The sequence below is a fragment of the Pongo abelii genome, chromosome 10 (assembly GCF_028885655.2).
Source record: "Pongo abelii isolate AG06213 chromosome 10, NHGRI_mPonAbe1-v2.0_pri, whole genome shotgun sequence".
Taxonomy (NCBI): Eukaryota; Metazoa; Chordata; class Mammalia; order Primates; family Hominidae; genus Pongo; species Pongo abelii.
Genome location: NC_071995.2, coordinates 42,152,817 through 42,174,511, shown reverse-complemented (window position 1 = coordinate 42,174,511; position 21,695 = coordinate 42,152,817). Strand labels below are relative to the sequence as shown.

General features: G+C 34.8%; 1 protein-coding gene across 8 annotated transcripts in view; it reads left to right on the top strand.

Moving 5' to 3' along the window:
* Positions 1-21,695, top strand: part of NELL2 (neural EGFL like 2) — a 361,455-nt gene that overhangs the window by 339,037 nt on the left and 723 nt on the right. For all 8 annotated transcript variants that reach the window (XM_054526601.1, XM_054526600.1, XM_054526603.1 and 5 more), the window contains 3 exon segments: positions 7,277-7,470; positions 8,591-8,767; positions 10,413-10,637. In XM_054526601.1, coding sequence (XP_054382576.1) covers positions 7,277-7,470; positions 8,591-8,767; positions 10,413-10,637 — 596 coding nt within the window.

The following is a 21,695-nucleotide window of genomic DNA, read 5'->3' as shown; positions in this document are numbered from 1 at the left end:
GTTCTTGACCAGTACTGTGGTCTTCTTATATTGAAGGCTTGTCTGTGGTGATAATGGGGGGAATGGGAATCTATTTCCAAGATCATTCATGTGGCTATTGGCAGATCTCATTTCCTTAATACAGGGGCCACTCCTCAAGGCGTGGGAGCTTGCTTCCCCTAAAGCAAGCAATCCAAGAGCAGATGCCCAATATGGGAGCCATAGTCTTTTTATAATCTCATGTCAGATGTGACATTCCATCACTTCTCACACTTTATATTTGTTAGCATCAAGTCAATAAGTCCATCCCACATTCAAGGGAAGGGGATTGCACAAGGGCTTGAATACTAAGTGGTGAGGATCACTGGGGCCATCTCAGAAGCTACCTACTGCAAGGGCCATCAGCACTGTCCAGCATTCCTACTTCATTTCTTCAGTTACGCTCCCTTCCAACTTTCCAATTAACAGCCATTTCACAACTTCTTAAGTCTCCTCAGACTTTGGATGCTTCTTCCTTTCTCTTTATTCTCTGTCAGTGGCCTGCCTACTTAACTGAGACACAGAAGTAGTCAAAAGAGATCTGCCTCACTTTCCACCACAACCCATACTCGCTTATTTATTTATTTCTATATATCTGCTCATTTATTTCTATATACCTGCTGCTTTTTCTCCCTCCTCTTTTATTGGAGGAAGTGGCCCCGCTCCTATCAAAAGTCAAACTCATCATTGTATCTTGCATCTCATCCTCTCTCACCTATTTAAGGATTCTGCCCATATAATATTAATTTTCTCTTCCATATTGTTAAGTCTTTTTCTACTGCATCATTCCTGTCAGTGTTCAAAGAGTCAGGAGTAGCAGCCATCTTTGAAAACAAAACAAAAGCAAACAAAAAGTAACTTCCCTTGACATCACCTGACTCTACAGACATATCTCCCAATTTTCTGTCCCCTTTAGAAGAAAATTCCTTGAAAAAATTTTCAATACTTGTTATCTCTGCCTTCTTCCTTCCAGTGACACTTTAGTCTCACTGCTCCAGCCAATGCTTTTCTTTCAAGATTATTAACAATTTCTACTTTGCCAAATTAACTGATCAATTACTATCTCCTTGATCAACTACTCAGGCATTTGACTCAGTTGATCATTCCTTTCTCTCGAAACATAATTTTCCTCACTTGGCTTCAGGTACCCCACTCTCTCCTTGTTTTTCTCCTTTCTCCTACAGGCCTTTTCTTTCACTGTCTCAAAATGCCCCAGGGTTCAGGCCTTGTCGGTCTTTTCTATACATTCTCAATCTCTAAGTCAACCAGTTTCATGGCTTAAAATGCCATCTATATATCCCTAATTCAGACCTCTGCCCTGGCTGCAGATTCTACATCTAGTGGCCTACTAGGTAGCTCAACCTGGACTTCTAATAGACAACTCAGACTTAATATGACTAAAACAGAACTTTTCATTTACTCTGTAAGTCCTACAGGTCCCTTAACACAGTTGCCCAGAACTACATCTTAGAGTCATTGTTTCCTTCCTTCTTTTCTTCATATCTCACATTCCATACATTAACAAATCTCACAGTTTCAACTTTCAAAATATATTCCCAGTCTGACCACCCCTCACCACCTCCGTTGTTAACATCTTAATCTAAGCCATTACTACCTTTTGCCTGAACCACTATAGCAGCTTCCAAACTGGTCTTCCTACTTCCACACCCAATTCCCCTAGAGTCTTTTTTTAATAACATTCAGAGTGATTCTTCTAAAACTGAAGTTAGATCATGTTACTCCTCTGTTCACACTCCTGGAGCCTCTCCACCTCTCTCAAAGCAATATGCAAACCCTGACCATGGTTGACAAGGGCTCACATGATATGCATCCTTTGCCTTCTTACCATTTCTAAAATATACGAAACAGATTTCTTTGCATGTACTGTCACTTTATGTGGAATGCCCTTCCCCTAGATCTTTGCATGGTTCTTCTTTCATTTAATTCAAATTTCTTCTCAAATGGTTTCTCCTGGACTGCTAATTTAAAATAGTCTCCCACCTCTGACACTCTATTCACTTACCCTGCTTCACTTTTTTTGATAGAAATTGTAAAGTCACCTGAAATTATAGTATGTATTTGTGTGTTTGCTTGCTTATTATCTGCTTTAGAATGTAAGCTTCAAAGGTCATAGTTTGTGTTTGCTTGTCAGCTATCATATCTCCAATGCCTAGAACAGTGTCTGGCACATAGTAGATGATACATTTATTTGTCCAATGAAAAGATTGAGATAAATAATAGATAGCTAATCTCTTCATTAGAAATGCATTAGGCACATAACCCGTGTTGGAATGTAGATATTAGTATGACACATAGTGGATATGTGTATGTAGTTAAAAGTAGATACATAATAATGATCAGGATAAAACATAATTAATGCATTCACGAGTGTTCAGCCCAGAAAGTAACAAGGATAATTAAACTAAACATCAAAATAATACATTACAAATAGGAAGATAGCAAAGTGGAGGATTCATCTTCATAGAAAAGGCCTTTCAAGGAAACCCACAAACATAGGAGCATTGAAAAACCTTATTTAAAAAAAAAAAAAACAAAACTCTTCTGGAAAGATGATTCTACCATTATCTACCAATAAAATTTATAAAGATTATCAGAAAAATCTACTACCCTGTCAGAGTACAACATGCTCTGAAGGATTCTTCTTCTTATTTTTTTTTGAGACGGAGTCTCGCTCTGTCGCCCAGGCTGGAGTGCAGTGGCGCGATCTTGGCTCACTGGAAGCAAGCTCTGCCTCCCCGGTTCACGCCATTCTCCTGCCTCAGCCTCCCGAGTAGCTGGGACTACAGGCGCCCGCCACCACGCCCGGCTAATTTTTTGCATTTTTAGTAGAGACGGGGTTTCACCGTGTTAGCCAGGATGGTCTCAATCTCCTGTCCTCGTGATCCGTCCGCCTCGGCCTTCTAAAGTGCTGGGATTACAGGCGTGAGCCAGCATGCCCGGCATGAAGGAGTTTTTTAAAAGAACACATCTAAGTTATATTTTTTTAAAAAGATAAAAAGAATACTTCTAAACAACTCTCCATTTACTGCAATTTCCGTGATGTGTAGAATTGTAATATTAGTATTTAGAAGGATTCCATTTTAAGAGTATGATTATCTCAGAGAAGGTGCTGTTTTTCTGTTGCTGGGGGGAAGAAAGTAGACAAAGCCACAATGGTAGCTTTACAATTACTCTGAAGTGTAAGACTCATACTTGAAGGCATGAATAAATAACTTCACTGTGTCATTACTTTTTAGGTTACAGTTGTGTGATCTACAACATACAGTTTATAAGCTGCATTCATACAAATTGTTTGCTGTTTTGCTCATCCATTTATCTCAGAGATTTAGACATTTCATCCTGAAGTAGCAGGCCAGATTCCTGTTTTCCTTATCCATCCCCCATTTCCACTGTGCCTAAAGTTTTGTCTCTCTCTGAGACACAGTCCAGTATCTTTTTTCACATAAATATCTTATATTTATGCCCACATGTCCCATTATTGCTTTAATTTCTGGACAATCTTTAAGTTTGGTGAAGTTTTTTGAACTTTTGATACCAAAAAAATGAAGTTTACATGATAGTAGTTTAAATATTCTGTTCAAGCCCAACGCTGTGATTGAGAAAAGCATTTGATTTTGAGAAAAAATATAAATGTCATGCTGTGAAGGAACAAAGAGAAATTATTTGCTCTTTAGCATCAAGGAAGGCTTCTCAGAGTACCTAGTATTTGCTTTAGGACTTTGCTAAGTATGATGAGATTATTGCCAAGTCGAGATAGGGAAAATGATTGCAAACAAGAAGTAGCTCTAAATACTGTACTACGAAGTTTGAACCTGCGTATGAAGGGCTCTTTTTGAGAAAGGAGATGATGAAAGTAATCTGCATCAAATCCGCATTTTGACCCAATCCTATTTTCTGAGCCCCACACACACATATCCAACTACTTACTGAATAGCTCTAGTGGAAGCCCAGAGGAAGTGCAATTCAGCCAGTCCTAAACTGAACACTCTGCCTTCATCCCTCCCCCTTCTTCTGCTCCGCAGCAAAATCTTGCTCTTCTTTCCATAAACAGCATCAACCATATTTTCCACGCCAGAAATCTAAACATCGTTCTTGATTTCTCTTTCTAATCTTCAAAGCCAACAAATCACTATGTTGTGTTAATTCTCTCTGTTGTCTCTATGCGTCCCCACTGCTATAACTCAGTATATTATGGTACTTAAGAACACAGGCTTAGAGCATGATTGCTTCAGTTCCCATCTGGGCCTACTGGCTGTGTGGCTGTGTCACCTTGGGCAAGTTATGTAACAGTATTATGTCTCAATTTCCTCATTTATAAAGTGAGAATCAAGATTTAATATCTTCGAGGGTTGTTGTGAAGATTAAATAAATCATTATATGAAAAGTACTCAGAGTCTGGTACTTTCCAACCGCTATGAGAGTCTGCTTTTATTGTATGATCATCTTTTGCCTGGACCAAGGAAACAGTCTATTAACTGGTCTCCTGGCTCCAAATTCTAATCCATTCAAATCTCTTTTCTAAAATGAACCCAAAGGGACCTGTCTAAAATGAAAATCAGATTGTGATTTTTTTTTTTTTGCATTTCTCTAAAATGACATTTTATTGGCTTTATGAAAAAGTTCAAATTTCTTAACATGACCTTTACCTGGGCCCTGAGTAGCTCTTCAGCTACATGCTGTTTACTCTGCTCTCTCACTGAACATTCCAGTCATACCAGCACTTCTGTTTCTCTAGCACATCTTGATAGGTCTAGACGTTGGGCCTTCAAGCACACTCTTGCCTCGAAGACACTCTAGACCACTCTTTACCTACTCTTTGCATGGCTAAATATTAATCATAGTATAATTGCCAAACCTAGAGAATGTATAGACAAAAAAAGATCCAGGAAGAGCTACCAGCGTGATAGGAAGCAAGTAGGGAAAATTTATCAAGGAGAGGGAGTAAGTTGTGTCAAATGCTCTGCTAGACCAAGTTACATGAGAATTGACACTGACAAATGGATTTAGCAACACTAGTTCTTCAATAATCACTCACTAAAGGAGTTATCAATATTTTTAAAGTTGGAATTTGTATATGCCATGATAGGTTTTTCAAAACAGAATACACACCTTGTATAGATACTTAATTTGGGAATCTTGTTATAACCAAACTATGTGTAAAAATGGGTTCCAAAATTCTATACCACCAGTTAGTTGGGAAAAGTTTCTGCATTGTCAGAGCCAGTGTAGATAATAAGCAGAAAAGGCAAGCTGAGTTCAAACTAACTCAAACTCCTTGGATAGCAAGAGGTTGTAGTTAGTCCATTATGATGCATCTGCCCACACATTTTTCCAGGTATAACAAGTACATGCCAACCATTGTTATGAGCAACTTTTTACTCTATTTCTTTATTATAGATGTGCTTTATTTAAGTATACATATTCATCTTGTGCCTGGACATCTCTTCTTTGTCCCTTGCAGCAATCCTGTGGAATCTTTCTGCCTATAAGGGGAAAAAAAGTATTATCTGATAACACAGCTTTTATTTTAAAGTGTCAAGCAAAATAAAATGATTGCAAAAATTCAGCCATTGCCATTCATGGAATAATGTCTTTATAGTAGACCATAAAAAGGCTATGTAGTAAGGATGTCTGTAGAGCTTGTTGTCAAAGAGACCAAATAACTATGGTTTGTTTATGTTTTTCTGGCTTATTATAATTCTTAATTCTAGAAATATTTAATGGGAGACAAATATCAACTCATCAGATGTACTATATCATTCCGAATAGACCAAATATAAAACTAGCTAATAAAATTTAATTTTTATTACAAAGAGAAAAATTTTCTCTAATTGGAAAAAATACACATTAACCATAGTATTTAATTTAAAAAAAATATATTCTCATCCTGGCTAGCAGTTTTCTTTCTGATCATAGTCTACAATAATAAGTAATATTATCCTTAACAAATCAAGCTTAATAAAGCTCTGTAATCACTTTTTTGGCTATTGATCCAATCCATTAGTTTTGTTGAAGTAGGAACTAATAAAAATCAAGGCAAATAGAAAAAAAAAGTCCTGTGGCTTACTTTCAGGAATACATATATGGCAGAATTTAAGTATATAAGAAATTTAAAATTGCCAAGTTTTAACTAGTCCAAGTCTTCAGTTAATGTTGAAGTCCAATCATTTGATAAAGATATTTCCTAAACTTTATTTTTTAAATCTTCAAGGAGAATCAGTATACAGCGCCCCAGTTAAAAGCTATACACTCCATCTTGTCTCTAACCCACTTCTGCCATGATTTAATTCTTTCTTTCTTGACCTTTACTCAGAGGCAACTGATGAAATGGGAAATAACTGCTTATTGCCACTCATACCACGTCTCTGAAATGTATTTTGGCTTGTGACCTTTAGATTACGGGGGTAAATAAAAATGAATCCCATCTCCTCTTATGGACCTGATCTGTGGGTCACGACATGTTTGCTTTTCATCTGTATGAAAATGCTTTAGGCTGTGATGGCCATGAAATAGGTGAGGCCAGGTGAAGTATGGGCGGTTGCCAGTTGAGTCAGGCAGGGGACGAAATGATAATCTGAAATGCAAAAGTTAAAAAATAGTGGTTTCTTTGTAAGAGAGATGGTAATTGCTGATGATTATTTGCCCTTCTGTGGTTGAGAGTCAAGGTCTAAGGACTGTATGAAAATGCCTGGAATGCAAGGGAAGATCACCTAGGCAGAACAACGGAAAGAGCTTCATGGAGGGGGGCAGGTGCAGCTGCAAGAATAAGGTTTGATATTGCATAAAGTGCTGCAGGGATCTTATGACATTTTATCTCCCACTAAGAAGGGATTTTTCTATAATCACCAGTTTAACACTGGGGATGATATCCCCATTAAAGTATCATAGGCACTTTTAGAATTTCCGCTGCTAAACTGTTTTTGTTTGGTAAATTGAGTCATATTCTTACTCTCAAAAATGTAAATGTTCCATAAAGCCTGTTATTTACAAAGATATAAAAGTTGAAATTCTAGCCAAGGTTACCTGATTTTTTAAATCAAACATGATAATATTTTCCTGTGAAATCCCCAGATCATTAACATTGCTTTAGTCAACATTTAATCACAAATGCAAGCCAGTAAGATGAAAATTAATTTACAGTTGAATACCTTATGTCAGGAGACAACTGGCCTGATTGCAGTTGTTTGAAAGTGCACATATTCTAAGCACATTGCATGCTGCTTTTTCTTGTCTATAGATATTGATGAGTGTGGGACCGGGAGGCACAGCTGTGCCAATGATACCATTTGCTTCAATTTGGATGGCGGATATGATTGTCGATGTCCTCATGGAAAGAATTGCACAGGGGACTGCATCCATGATGGAAAAGTTAAGCACAATGGTCAGATTTGGGTGTTGGAAAATGACAGGTGCTCTGTGTGCTCATGTCAGGTTGGTATAAATAAAAAACTTTAATCAATTTTATTCAGTTGTAATTTGCGTATGTTTTAAGTGTGTATATGGTTTGATGAGTTTTGACAATGTGTACATCCACTTACCTACCGTCACAATTAATATAACAGAACACTTCCATTATCCCAAATGTTGCCTGTGTTCTTTCCTAGTTAGTCCCACAACCCTAGATCCAGGCAAAAACTGCATCCAGTCCCTATTGATCAAATTTGTATTTTCTAGAGCCTCATATAAATGGAGTTATATAGTATATACTATATTGTGTCTGACTTCATTCTCTCAACATTATGTTTTTGAGATTCATTCATATTGTTACCTATATCTGTAATCCATTTCTTTTTAATACTGAATAATATTTCATTGTATGGATATACCAATGTATTTATCTATCCACATGTCGATAAAATTTTATTACTAACCATGCTAATTTTTTCCTAGTCACAATATCATATTTGAATGACTGCATAAATAAAGTCAGAATGAACATGCTATGATCCAAGAGTGAAAAATATTTATTTGGTCTATATTTCAGTTTTAGATAGGTATTCTGTTGTATGCACCTAGTTATAATAAATGCTCAAATTATTTTCAGATGAATAATATTATGTACCAAAAACTTGACTGTCATAAAAGAAATTGATAACAGTTTATACAAAAACATAGGTTTTAAATACTCCAGAAATTTAGTAATATATATGTTATTAACTATGAAATATTAAAACACATGTCCTCAAACAAAACAAAATTTACTTAGTATGCAACTTACCATACTAATATACAAATATATACTTATATATAAATGAAGACATTTATATACATAGTGGTTATTTTATGCTGGTCATTTCTGAAAAAAAATATTTTCTGGTCATTTGAGGAGTAGCATGTGGAAAGGAAATTGAAAATCCTCCAGCTTAGGTAATTTCTTTGTGTTAGCTAAAAAAAGAAATGTTAAAGAAAATGTATTATATTGGATAAGCAGTGTGAATTATTTCAACTTCCAAGTCACCCTCTGAAATGTGTGTGTGTGTGTGTGTGTGTGTGTGATTGTATTGAGCAATGGAGGTTTTTGTTGTAACTGCTTTTTTTCTTTTTCATACAGAATGGATTCGTTATGTGTCGACGGATGGTCTGTGACTGTGAGAATCCCACAGTTGATCTTTTTTGCTGCCCTGAATGTGACCCAAGGCTTAGTAGTCAGTGCCTCCATCAAAATGGGGAAACTTTGTACAACAGTGGTGACACCTGGGTCCAGAATTGTCAACAGTGCCGCTGCTTGGTAAATTTAGCTACATGAAGTGGAAAGAAAATGTAGGCCCAGAATCTAAATAGGGAAGCAACCTCGCCCTCCCCATCTGCCAATACCTAGCACCAGGCCACAGTGTTGACAGTTATAAAAAGTGAGCCTGGTTAGGATGATGAGGTGATAGTTACACGATCACAACCCAAGAAGGAATATTCTGAGGTAGATGTGATACAAGGTGTTGAATAGTCTTTCACTGACAGTAATGTATGTCTCTTTCAGGAATATCCCCATAGCTCAAAAGAAGAAAAGACTCTCCTAGTTTCCCTATTCCTATCCAGTTTAGGCTAACTTAAAGACAATTATTGATAGAACAATGGCATTCAAATAAAAAAAATACTCAAAAGAAGAAAAGACTCTCCTAGTTTTCCCATTCCTATCCAGTTTAGGCTAACTTAAAGACAATTATTGATAGAACAATGGCATTCATTAAAAAAAAAATACTCCTTTTTCCAAGTAGAACTTTTGTTAACCCATTTCTATCAGTTATGTTTAGACTTAAAAAACAAAGCAACTCTGCCCCCCGCCCCCCCCCCAACCTTCTAAAGATTGTTATTTTCAATGCTTCTGGTGGGCACCTTGTTTTGCACATAATATGGATATGCAATAAATATATATTAGAATTGAATTTCTCTATATATTTATAAAACTTCTACTAGAAACAATAAGTAAGAAGAAATTAATGACTTGATAAAGCCTTTTTTCAGTTGAACGAATTTCTTGTTTCTTTCTAGTGGTGTAAATGAAAAGGAAAATTGGTCTATGTGTCTTTATAGCGGAAACTTTCACAGAAGATGCTACTTTTAAAGTTATGGCCAGTTTCTTTCTATTTGTGTGAGGTTATTTTTAAGGCAAAGCTTTTTTGTTCCTTCCTTTTTATACTTTCAACCCAAAAATCAATGGAAAGAGCAAGGTCAGTTTCTGTGCCTGAAGGCTGCTTTCATCTCCCAAGCCATGAGATTCAGAATTATGAAGAAAATAGGAAACAGGTGGGAACTACATTTTTAAAAAGATCCAATTCACACAATTTTCCTGCGTGGAATTAAAAAGGAATGAAATCAATTCCTAGGATTTGTTTCTTTTTTTTCAAAGTCTCTACACTGAAAAATATAAAAATGAACAAAGAAAAACCATCATATTCCCTTCATATTTTATTTTCTTGTAAATGAACAAAATAAACATAGTTTATTTTCTTGTAAATGAACAAAACATTCTTTATGCATAAAGGAATGAATAATAGGTTAGAAAAAATAGCAAAAGAATGAAAAAGGTATCACATGGGCAAAAACGTTAAATCAAAACCTCTCTCCTTTGTCATGGGAAAGATAGGGGCATGCACATTTTATTGTTTTAAGATGAGTTATTTTTGCTTTTGTTTTATTGGTGTTATTTAAATCCTGAAGATTGTTTCAAAATCAAGCTGCAATACAGAACTCATCGTTCTGATAGGGCCTTTGTATTAGTAGATTCCCTGAAAGATTCATGGGCTTTGTAGATCTAAGTTTAAATATCAATCAAATAATTTAGTATTCAGTAAACACTGTGCTCATCTGCTTTTTCCTGGCCTCCCTCCATTTCCTCCCCCTCTCCCTCTGCCCTTGCACATCTGTTTTCCTTGTAGCAAGGGGAAGTTGATTGTTGGCCCCTGCCTTGCCCAGATGTGGAGTGTGAATTCAGCATTCTCCCAGAGAATGAGTGCTGCCCGCGCTGTGTCACAGACCCTTGCCAGGCTGACACCATCCGCAATGACATCACCAAGACTTGCCTGGACGAGATGAATGTGGTTCGCTTCACCGGGTCCTCTTGGATCAAACATGGCACTGAGTGTACTCTCTGCCAGTGCAAGGTAAACCCCATTAAATTAAAATAGTGAGCACTTTGCCAGCTGCACCCAGGGCTCATAGATAATAATGTGCTCGACCTGGACAATGGGAAGGTTTTTTTTTTTTTTTTTTTTCTGTTTATTTTTCAAACATAGGTGGGCGGAATGCCACTCAGCTCTATTAGTTCCAAGGCTGTCATGGGCATCCCTCTGATGTATATTCAAGGATAGTGCATGGACTGAAACCAGAATGATCCGTTATTTATATCACCAGCATAGAAACAAGCTACTTAAATTGTCCTAAGTATCTAACGGTACGCATCTTTTAAAAAAGCTGAGACAACAAACCTCATGTTTCTTCTTTCATGATAGGAGACAATATTGTTTTATTGATTTTTAGCTGGTTCTTTTACAAGGTCCGTAAGATACATAAGCGAAGTAGATTTATTACATTTTCCAAAGTGGAAATCAATATGGCAAAGATGGGCATATTTCTTGGTTGGTTGTGGTCAGTTACATTGAGTTGAAAAATTTAAGATCTGTTTTTTGCCATATTTTATTCATACAGTTGGAGAAAATCCATTACAAAGCTCTTTCTCCTTATTCTCATTGGAAAATAGAGCTCTGTGCCTTTTGCTTCAATGGGAGCACAAATACAATGAATGTAGTCAGAGCATATAGAGTTTGTAGATTAGTGACAATGTTGGAAGCATTCTAATTTGATTATTATTTCTACAAAAATTTAATTTTGTGGCCATTATGCTTTATAGTCATAATTTTGTAATCAACACTAAAACTAAATAAATAACCTGAAGGCTTAACAGTAACAATTAAATAGCAGACGTGTCAGATTTTTCTCAGCATAACATAGCCAGATATCTGTAACTGCTCTGATTTTTTTAAGTGAGCATTTCCATTTTGTAATTTTTTTCCTACAGAGCAATTTAATTCAGATTCACTTACTACAAATTCTTACCAGAGTAGGTTGAAGTAACAGGACAAAGAAATATAAAATGCTTTAAGCTTTGAGATGCCATTTTTATCTATTTCAAGCTCAAATTTCTAGTTCTTTCAATCAATGCAATTTGTCAATCAAGCAAAGCTTTTTGAGTGAACATTTACTGCTGTTTTACGAAATGCATTAGCAAATTTAAAAGTTACTGTTACTAAAAGTTACTAATAATGTATATGCGATGTTCCTTTAATATATATTTAATATGTGTATACTTAATAGTGCATATCTTGAAACTTAGCACTAGTGACTAACAGGGAAATACTTTCTGACATTTAATTACCAAATAGAGTTGAGTCCTCTTACACCCTTAATCCTTCTGTGAGATTATTCTTCTGAGCAATAGTGACAAAAATAAATATTGAGTGATGGACAAAAATGAAATATAGCACAGATGGATATTTCCAGTAAGAAAATGCATACAGTAATAGGCAGGAAAACAACTCAGACTGTTTTCTGGGGTAAAGAATTTAAATGAGGCCGGGCACGGTGGCTCACGCCTGTAATTCCAGCATTTTGGGAGGCCGAGGTGGTCAGATCACAAGGTCCGGAGATCGAGACCATCCTGGCTAACACGGTGATACCCCGTCTCTACTAAAAAATACAAAAAATTAGCCAGGCATGGTGGTGGGCGCCTGTAGTCCCAGCTACTCGGGAGGCTGAGGCAGGAGAATGGCATAAACCCGGGAGCTGGAGCTTGCAGTGAGCCGAGATTGTGCCACTGCACTCCAGCCTGGGCGACAGAGCGAGACTCCATCTCAAAAAAAAAAAAAAAAAGAATTTGAATGAGCTTGTCATTCACTACCTTATAAACAACTACTATAATCTCTCAACTCTTGATAGGAATATATTCCAGAAAGTGTATTTTGATATTAAAGTCATTTCTTTCTGTCAGGTAAGTACTGATTCATAGAAGTTACTATTAGATACTATTTTCTTTATCTCTTGTTATTACATATGAGTAATAAAAATATGCTCAGTTTGTCAAATTTATCTCAAATACCCATTTTTATTACACTGATTTTGTGTTATTTTGAAAATAAAGTTTATGCAAAACAAGCTTCAGGTATTGCATTAGAGGTAAGCATTCTTCACAATTTAGTGCTTTGAAGGCACTATTTTATTATGTCTCCATTCTACTCCCCTCTGAGTTACTTGTTTCTAATTGATAAAAACACACTGTGTGGGGCATTGTGCTGGTACCAGGTGTGTAATGATAAGCAAAACCAGACACAGTCACTCCTGGAAATTATTCTTTATCAGCTTATTATCTGACACTCTGTTGTTCAATATGCTAGTCAGTAGCCACATGTGGCTATTTAAATTTTAATTAACTAAAATTAAATAATATGAAAATTTTAATTTCTTAGTTACACTAGCCACATTTCAATTGCACAATAGCCACATGTGGCTACTGGCTGTCGTATTAGATAGCACACTGTGTTAGGCCATTCTTGCATTGCTATAAAGAAATACTTGAGACTGGGTAATTTGCAAAGAAAAGGGGTTTGATTGGCTTACAGTTCTACAGGCTGTATAGGAAACAGTACCGGGATCTGCTTCAGGGAAGGCACTTCACATGGCAAGAGTGGGAACGAGAGAGAGAGAGAGAGAGAGAGAGAGAAAGTAGTTGGTGGGTAGGTACCACACATTTGTAAATGTTGCCTTTATCTATCAAAAACTGCAAACTTGAAATTGTGCCAGTGGACCTCTTTTCTAACATTAGAATAGATAACTCAATCTATGGAAAAAATACCTATAAATGAGCAATATTATAATAAAGCTTTCAATGTATGATCAGGACTTTGCAAATCAATGGAGGAAGAAAACATTATTTCACAAGTAATGGAATGACTAGATAACAATTTGAGGGAAATAACACACAGTTATAAAAATTATGTTACATATCAAAACAAATTCCACATGGAAAAAGTGTTAAATATTAAAATAAATTAAAATAAAGAAAATATAATTAAATATTTATCAAAACTCTAGAAGGGAGATACTTTTTAAAATTTATCAGTGATAAAATATACCTCAAAGAAAAGATTAGTGCTTCTATAGATACATAAAATTAGCACAAAAAAAAAGTCACAACTACATACTAGAAAAATAGCTTCAGCAGATTTGATTTCTTTGTTAGATTAAAAACATAAACATTAATAAGAAAAGCACTTACTGCTGGGTGCAGTGGCTCATACCTATAATCCCAACTGCTCAGAAGGCCCACTTGAGCCTAGGTGTTCAAGGCTGCAGTCAGCCGTGATCATGCCACTGCACTCCACCTTGGGTGACAAAGACCTTGCCTCTAAAATTTTTTAAAAAGCAATTATTTCCCCCATAAATAAATCCGCAAAGGATAAATAAACAACTCAGTGAAAAAGTACACTTACTAAAATAAAAGAGGAAATCGTTGAGCCTTTAAATAATTGAACCTTAATTGTAAACTAAAATTATAAATAATTATTTTAACATACTATAGTATAAAAGTTTCTCGTAATAATTTCTAATGCTGACAGAGATATACTGGAATTATTATTTTGTGCACTGTTAATATCGTTAAAAAATACACAATGCAACACATACTATCCGCACCTCCCATACACACACACAAATATATTGTTCTCTTTAATTCCAGGTCTGAGAATCTAACCTAAAGAAATAATCTAAAGTATAAAACAAGCTATATACATGCCAATATCCATCTCAACATTGTCATACAGAATTAAGGAAGAAACTAAAATATCCAACAATAGAACAGTTAAATAAGTTATAGTAACTTTGTATACAATGCAATTGTATACAGGCTGTATAGGGTGTAGTTATACTTATATGATGTGTTATATGATGTGTTATATAATATATTCTAATTACATATTAGAAGATTATATATTATTATTCAGCTGTTGAAGTAATCACAATGCTTATAATAAAAATTAAGATAAAAATATTATGCACGTTGTGCACATGTACCCTAAAACTTAAAGTATAATAAAAAAAAAAAGTACTGGTCATGATAATAATGAAAACCAACAAAAAAAATTATGTATAATTACATATTCACTTTATTTAACTACAAAAAGCTTGAAAATAAAGGAAATGGACTCTATTAAAACATATTGAAATATTGATAGTAATAGGATTAAAAAATATAAGTGTAACTGAAAATTAAAAGTTGACTGTCTTCTAATCTTGATTTTCAAAGTTTAGCATGAAGAGTGGGAAGGACTTCTTTAACAATAAATATAGCCAAAAATAGCAGGGTCTTAAGGAAACTTATTTTACTTTGTCACTATATAAAAATAATTACTTTTTATAATGAGTTTTGATAGTAGGTGCTTATTATTCCTAGTAGTCAGACTGAGTTTCAGTGAGTCACTTTTATTTTCATTTTTATCAAGTTAATATTTATTATAGTGAAATTCACAGTTAAGTATATAGTTTGATGAGTTTGATAAATCAAAATACAGAATATATCCAACACTCCAGAGAGAACCTTTGGATCCCCTTTCAGGTAACACCTACTTTCAGTAGACAACCTTAATTTTATTTCTTTGTAATAAATTCATTTTGCCTGTTATAAAATTTCATATAAATTGAATTACACAGCTTGTACTCATTTATATCTTCTGTTGAATTGACCATTTTGTTGTTATGTAATGTCCCTCCTTATCTCTCCTTATCTCTAGCAAGGCTTCTTGACTTGAAATTAATTTTGTCTGATATTTATTTAGCCAAAAAAATAGTATATTGTTTTGTTCATCTACTTCCAATCTATCAACAGTTTTATATTTCAAGTGTATTTTTAATAGATAATATATTATTCTTATTTTTCACCTAGTGTGAAAATCTGTCTTTTATTAAAGTGTTTTGTTTATTTACATTTAATGTAATTTGTGACACTGATGGATTTAGGACTACCATTTTGTCATTTGTTTTCTATTTGTCCCATCTATATTTTATACACCTGTTTATCCATTCCTGCCTTCTTTTTCTTTAATAACATTTTTATTTTATCTAAATTCTTCTATTGGATTTTAAACCATAACTCTTCATATTATTTTATTTGTTGTCCTAGGGATTATAATATATATCATTAACTTATTATATTATAATTAGATATAGTATTATACTACTCATATAAAATATAAGAACTTTGCAACGTTATAATTTTATTCCCACAGCTTTTGTGCTAAAACGGTAATATATTTTACAACTCTGTTCACTGTAAATCCTACAGTTCCATGTTATTATTTTTGCTTTAATAATTTTTATGTATTTTGAAGAAATTAAGAAAAGAAAAATTGTGTATTTTATATTTATTCACATATAGTAATCACTCCTTTTTCCACAAGGGGTATATGTTCCAAGACTCCAAGTGGATGCCTGAAACCACAATAGTACTGAACCTTATTAAACACTATATATACTATGTTTTTTTCTATACATACCTACAATAAAATTTAATTTATAAGTTAGGCACAGTAAGAGATTGACAACAATAACTAATAATAAAATATAATAATTATAATAATATACTGTAATAAAAATTATATGAATGTGATCTCTGTCTCTCTCTCTCTCTCTCTCTCTCTCTGTCTGTCAGAATGTTTTATCATACATTTTACTCACTTGTTTGGGCCATGGTTGACCACAGGTAACTGAAACTGTGGAAAGATAAACTGCAGATAAGGAAAGACTACCGTATTTACCATTTCTGGTATTCTTCATTTCTTCTTACATATTGGAGTCTCCATCTGGTTACATTCCCTTCAGCTTGAATAACACTCCTTAGCATTTTCCTTATTGCAGGTGTGCTAGTAACAAGTTCTTTCAACTCTTATTTATCTGAAAGTGTCTTTATATTTGAAGAATATTTTCACTGGATATAGAATTCAGGATTGACAGATTTGTTTCCAGAACTTTAAAGGTGATATTCTATTATTTTCTAGTTTCCATTGTTTCTGATACAGTGATAATTTGTTTTTTTATTCCCTTGTATGCAGTATTTCTTTTTTCCTCTACTTTTTCCTTTCATGATTCTCTGTCTTTGTTTTTAGTAGTTTGACTATGGTGCACTTAGGTCTAATTTTTTTTTTTTTTGGTCCTTATTTTCTTTGGTGTTTGCTGGGCTTTTTGGATATCTAAGTTGATGTAATTTCACCAAACTTGAGAAAAGTTGAGCCATTGTTTTTTTTCACATATTTTGTCTGCCACATTTTTTTCTCTCATAGTTTTCTGAGACTCCAATTAAACATTTGCTTAGATGGTTTAATTATCCTAAAGGTCACTAAAGTTCTATTTTTATTTCAATATTTTTGTCTTTGTTTTATGGATTGGATAATTTCTATTGCTTTGTCTTCAAATTTACTGACTTTTTCTTCTGTCATCTCTAATCTGCTATTAGGTTCATCCAGTGAATCTTTTCATTTCAGATATTGCATTTTTCAGTTTCAGAATTTCCACTTAATTTTTAGTAGTTTAATTTCTCTGCCAAGTTTTACCATTTATTCATTCATTATGACTGTATCTTTTAACATTTTTGAGCATATTTATGATAGATACTTTCCAGTCTTTGCTAATTACAACATCTGGATCATCTTCGAGTCATTTTCCATTCACTACTTTTTCTCTTCATTAGGAGCCACATTTTCCTGTTTTTCTTCACATGTCTATTAATTTTTATAATATATTGGATATGATGGATGATATTTTATAGACCATAGGTTCCACTGGCTTCTTGTGAAGACTGTTTTTGTTCTAGCAGGTTGTAAATTATTGGCCAATAACCTAGCACTTATTAGAGGTTGGCTTTACACCAGTTAGGTGGGTCTGTTTCAAATTTACCTTTAGTTTTAGCATGAATCTCTTAATCTGTAGGTATTGTTTTACACCTAATCATGGCCCTTTTAGGCCTTCAATGGAAAGCTTGAATTGTTTGGTTTTTCCTTTTATGTTTGGTTGACACATAGTGGTAGCACATATTTATGGGGGTACAGAGTGTTGATACATTTGTACAGTGTGCAATGATCACGGTAATTAGGGTATTTTTTACCTCAAGCATTTATTACTTTGTGGTGGGAACATTCAAAATCCTTTCTTCTATATTTCTGAACATATTCAATAAATTATTACTAATTATATTTATCCTACAGTGTTATAGAACACTAGAACTTATTCCTCCTATCCAGCTGTGTAATTTTGTATACTTTAACCAACATCTTCCTATCCTCCTCTCCCCTATACTCCTCCTAGCTTCTGATAACCATAATTCTTCTATAAGATGAATTTTTTAGCTCCAACATATGAGAGAGAACATGTAGTATGCATCTTTCTGCACCTGGCTTATTTCACATAATGTCCTCCAAGGCTCATCCATGTTGTTGAAAATGACAAGATTTCATTCTTCTTATGTCTGGATGGTATTCCATTGTGGATATATGCCACATTTTCTTTGTTCATTCATCTGTTGATAGACATTTAGGTTGATTACATATCTTGGTGATTGTCAAAAATACTGCATGGGGATTCAGATACATCGTCAATATACTGATTTTTTTTCCTTTCAGTAAAAACCCAGTAGTGAGATTGCTGGATCATATGTTAGATCATTTTAGTTTTTTGAGAAACTTTCATACTGTTTTTTATAATGGCTGTACTAATTTACAGTCCCACCAACAGTGCCCAAGGGTTCCTGTTTCTCTGCATCCTCACCAGCATTTGTAATTTGTTGCTCTTTAATAAAAGCTGTTCTAACTGGAGTGAGATGATAGCTCATTGTGGTTTTGACCTGCATTTCCTTGATGATTAGTGATGTTGAGCATTTTTAATATATGTGTTGGTCATTTGTATGACTTCTTTTCAGCAATATCTATTCAAATCCTTTGCCCATTTTTAATTGGATTACTTGCAGTGTTTTGCTGTTATTTGAGTTCCTTGTACATTCTGGATATGAGTCTCTTGTCAGATGAATAGTTTGCAAATATTTTCTGCCATTCTGCAAGTTGTCTCTTCATTCTGTTGATTTTTTTCTTTGCTGTGCAGAAGCTTTTTAGTTTCATATAGTCTCATTTATCTGTTTTTGTTTTTGTTACCTGTGCTTTTGTGGTCTCACCCATAAAATATTTGCCTAGACCTGTGTCCTGAAGCATTTGTCTTATGTTTTCTTCCAGTAGTTTTATAGTTGCAGGTATTAATATTACATGTAAATCTTTAATCCATTTTTAGTTGATCTTTTGTAGATGGTGAGAGAAGTCTAAGGAAAACTTAAACTGTTTATCAATCCTTTATATCTTAGAAGGACACAGATTTGACACACTGCTTCAGTGAGCAGCATCTGAAAGCTCTTCTCATATCTTTCAACCTTCAAACTGTGGCTCTCTTGATTTTCTCTTTAGAATCTCTTCTGCAACTCAAAGATCAGCCAAGGATTTGAAAGGAGTTTGTTTACTGATTCACTTCTTCTTTTATAGATATTTCCCCCTCAATTTCCAGCCACTCTGACAACCCCCAAGCTGTCCTCTGACACCTCAGTGAGATTGTGGCTTTGTGCTTTCCTTATAGTTATCTCAAGCTGCACAGATTGGGGAGTGCCCTGAGGGGGAATACCAAATGAAAACAACACTCGCACAGTACATTTTCCTTCTTTCAAAGATTGAAACTGCTGTAGTGTCTGCCTGACACTCTCCATTGCTTTCAATCATTATTTTTGTATTTTGTTCAGACTTTATAGTTGTTATCTATAGGAGGGTTAGTCTTATATAAGAAACTATGCTATCAGTAAAACTGGAACCCAAGTAGGATGTTTTATTAGTTGTCCATGCTTCCCTAATTAAGGAGCTGCCATTGATATGGTTTGTAGAATCCTGTTATAGCAGAACATATCCATATGGAATAAGCAACACACTCCTGGAAGATTTTAGAAAACAAAGAATCCCTTCCTAAGACATACTTATGGGTGCAATACTAATGGTTTCTTCCCCATAGGGTTCTAATGTTAATTGCACATACTCAGTGATGGAAAGCTCCAGAAATTCCCTAATTATATTTCTGCTCCAAAGCCATATAATTTGAGGAGCTGATATTCCCAGGAACTGATACACCCATCACTTTATTGGGCCAATGAATTAGGAAAGATTGTGTGACCTGGTTATGATCAGAAAACCTGTGCCTCTGAGCCGGCACCTCGAAGTGGCCTTTGTCAGACAGGAGAGGCAAAGGTGGTTCCAGCCTGGGGCATCTGGAGATTCTGGGGCACAGCTGAGTTCTATAAGTCTCAATCGAACAGTTCTGTCTCTAGGAATATGTTAAGGGCTGGACATATGATGACAAAACTTTAAAATGCCACTAGAGGTCTAAGAAATGGTTGAGTCTGTCACTGCCAGAATATGAATTCAGCTTAATAATAAGTTAGAAAAGATGCAAATAAGTTAAACTGATAATATTCTTCTTGGATATATACTGGCTTTTTCCTCATTGGTGTGCTTTAGCAAAGGCTAGAGTATCAAAATCTTTTCAGGTTTCCTCTTATAGAAACAAAGACACTTTTGATTTTTATCATATTAAAGTATAATGCATTTCAATCATCAAAAGCCAATTTTCTGAGAGAAACTATATAATGGAGGATGTATTTTAGAGTCAGGCAAGCCTGAGTTTTAATCCTAGCTCTACCATTTACTAGCTGTGTGATTTTGGACATGATATTTAAGCTTTCTGATCTTAAGTTTCTGAATCTAAAACGTGTGACTATTAATAGGAATCCCACTGGGAATGCTGTGAGGTTGAAATTAGATAATGTATTTTAAATGCCTGGCAAAGTGTCTGACACAAAGTACACACTTAAGGAGTGGAGGGGTATTATCACCATCACGGTTTTAAAAACGATATTAACATTATCATATGAGTTAGCTGGTTGAGAAAAGTAAGAGTGCAGGGAATCAAAAGAATAGGATAGAAGGTTTTTCTTCTTTGTACAACACTATATTGTTTTGATACCTTATATCAAAAACTAATTATGCATATCTGGCCCTTCCCTGCCTATTCTATTTCATCACCACAGTTTTCTTCCCTAACTGAAAATTCTTACCCAAAGTTTTTTTCGTTTTCTTAACTACACAAAACTCTCCTCATTTCAAAGCCTCTCCTTATGCTGTTCCCTGCGCGTTTGGCCATCTTTTCATGCAGTCTCCAGGTCTCGGTTTAAATATCACCTCAGAGAATAGTCTACCCTGGACACTGACTAAGTAGCTAGTCTTTTATTAATCTGACACCACCACCTAGTTTATTTCGTTTTGTCTTAGTCAGTTCAGGCTGCTGTAACAGAATACCGTAGACTGGGTGGCTTAAACAACGGCAATTCATTCCTCACAATTCTGGAGGCTGAGAAATTGATTTCTCACATTCCAAGATCCAGACCCTGGCAGATCTGGTATCTGGCAAGGACACACTTCCTGTTTGCAGATGGCCATTTCTCATTGTATCACATGGTAGATAGAGAGAGAGGACGCATGTGTTCTCATCTTTTTATAAGGGCACTGATCCCATTCATGAGCGCTCTACCCTCATTCACTAATTACCTCTCAAAGGCTTTACCTCCTAATACCATCACACTGGGGATTAGGATTTCAACGTGTGGATTTTAAGAGGATGCAAACATTTAGTTCATAGCACCTTTCTAGCACTTTTCACAATTTTTGATTATATGTTTGCATGGTACTTACTAGTGTTCTCCCTAGATAAACTGCAAACCCTGCTCTGTGAGGTAGTGACCATGTCTGCTTTATTTATTAATATACGTAGTGCTTACATAGACTCAGTACATATTTTGCAAATAAATAAAAGAACAAATGTGATACAGAGGATACCGATGAGTAAATAAAGCCAGTTTATGACTTCCTACAAATACAATGGGCATAATAATTGAGTCTGCAATAGTAGAGTCATGAAAAGTGATTGGGCCATTGAATTTTTAGGAATGCAGAAATAAATTATACAGTTTTATTTGTAAGTACCAATCGATAAATGTGATCATTTACTAATGGCTTAAAAATTCATACTCTGTTTTTCTCTCT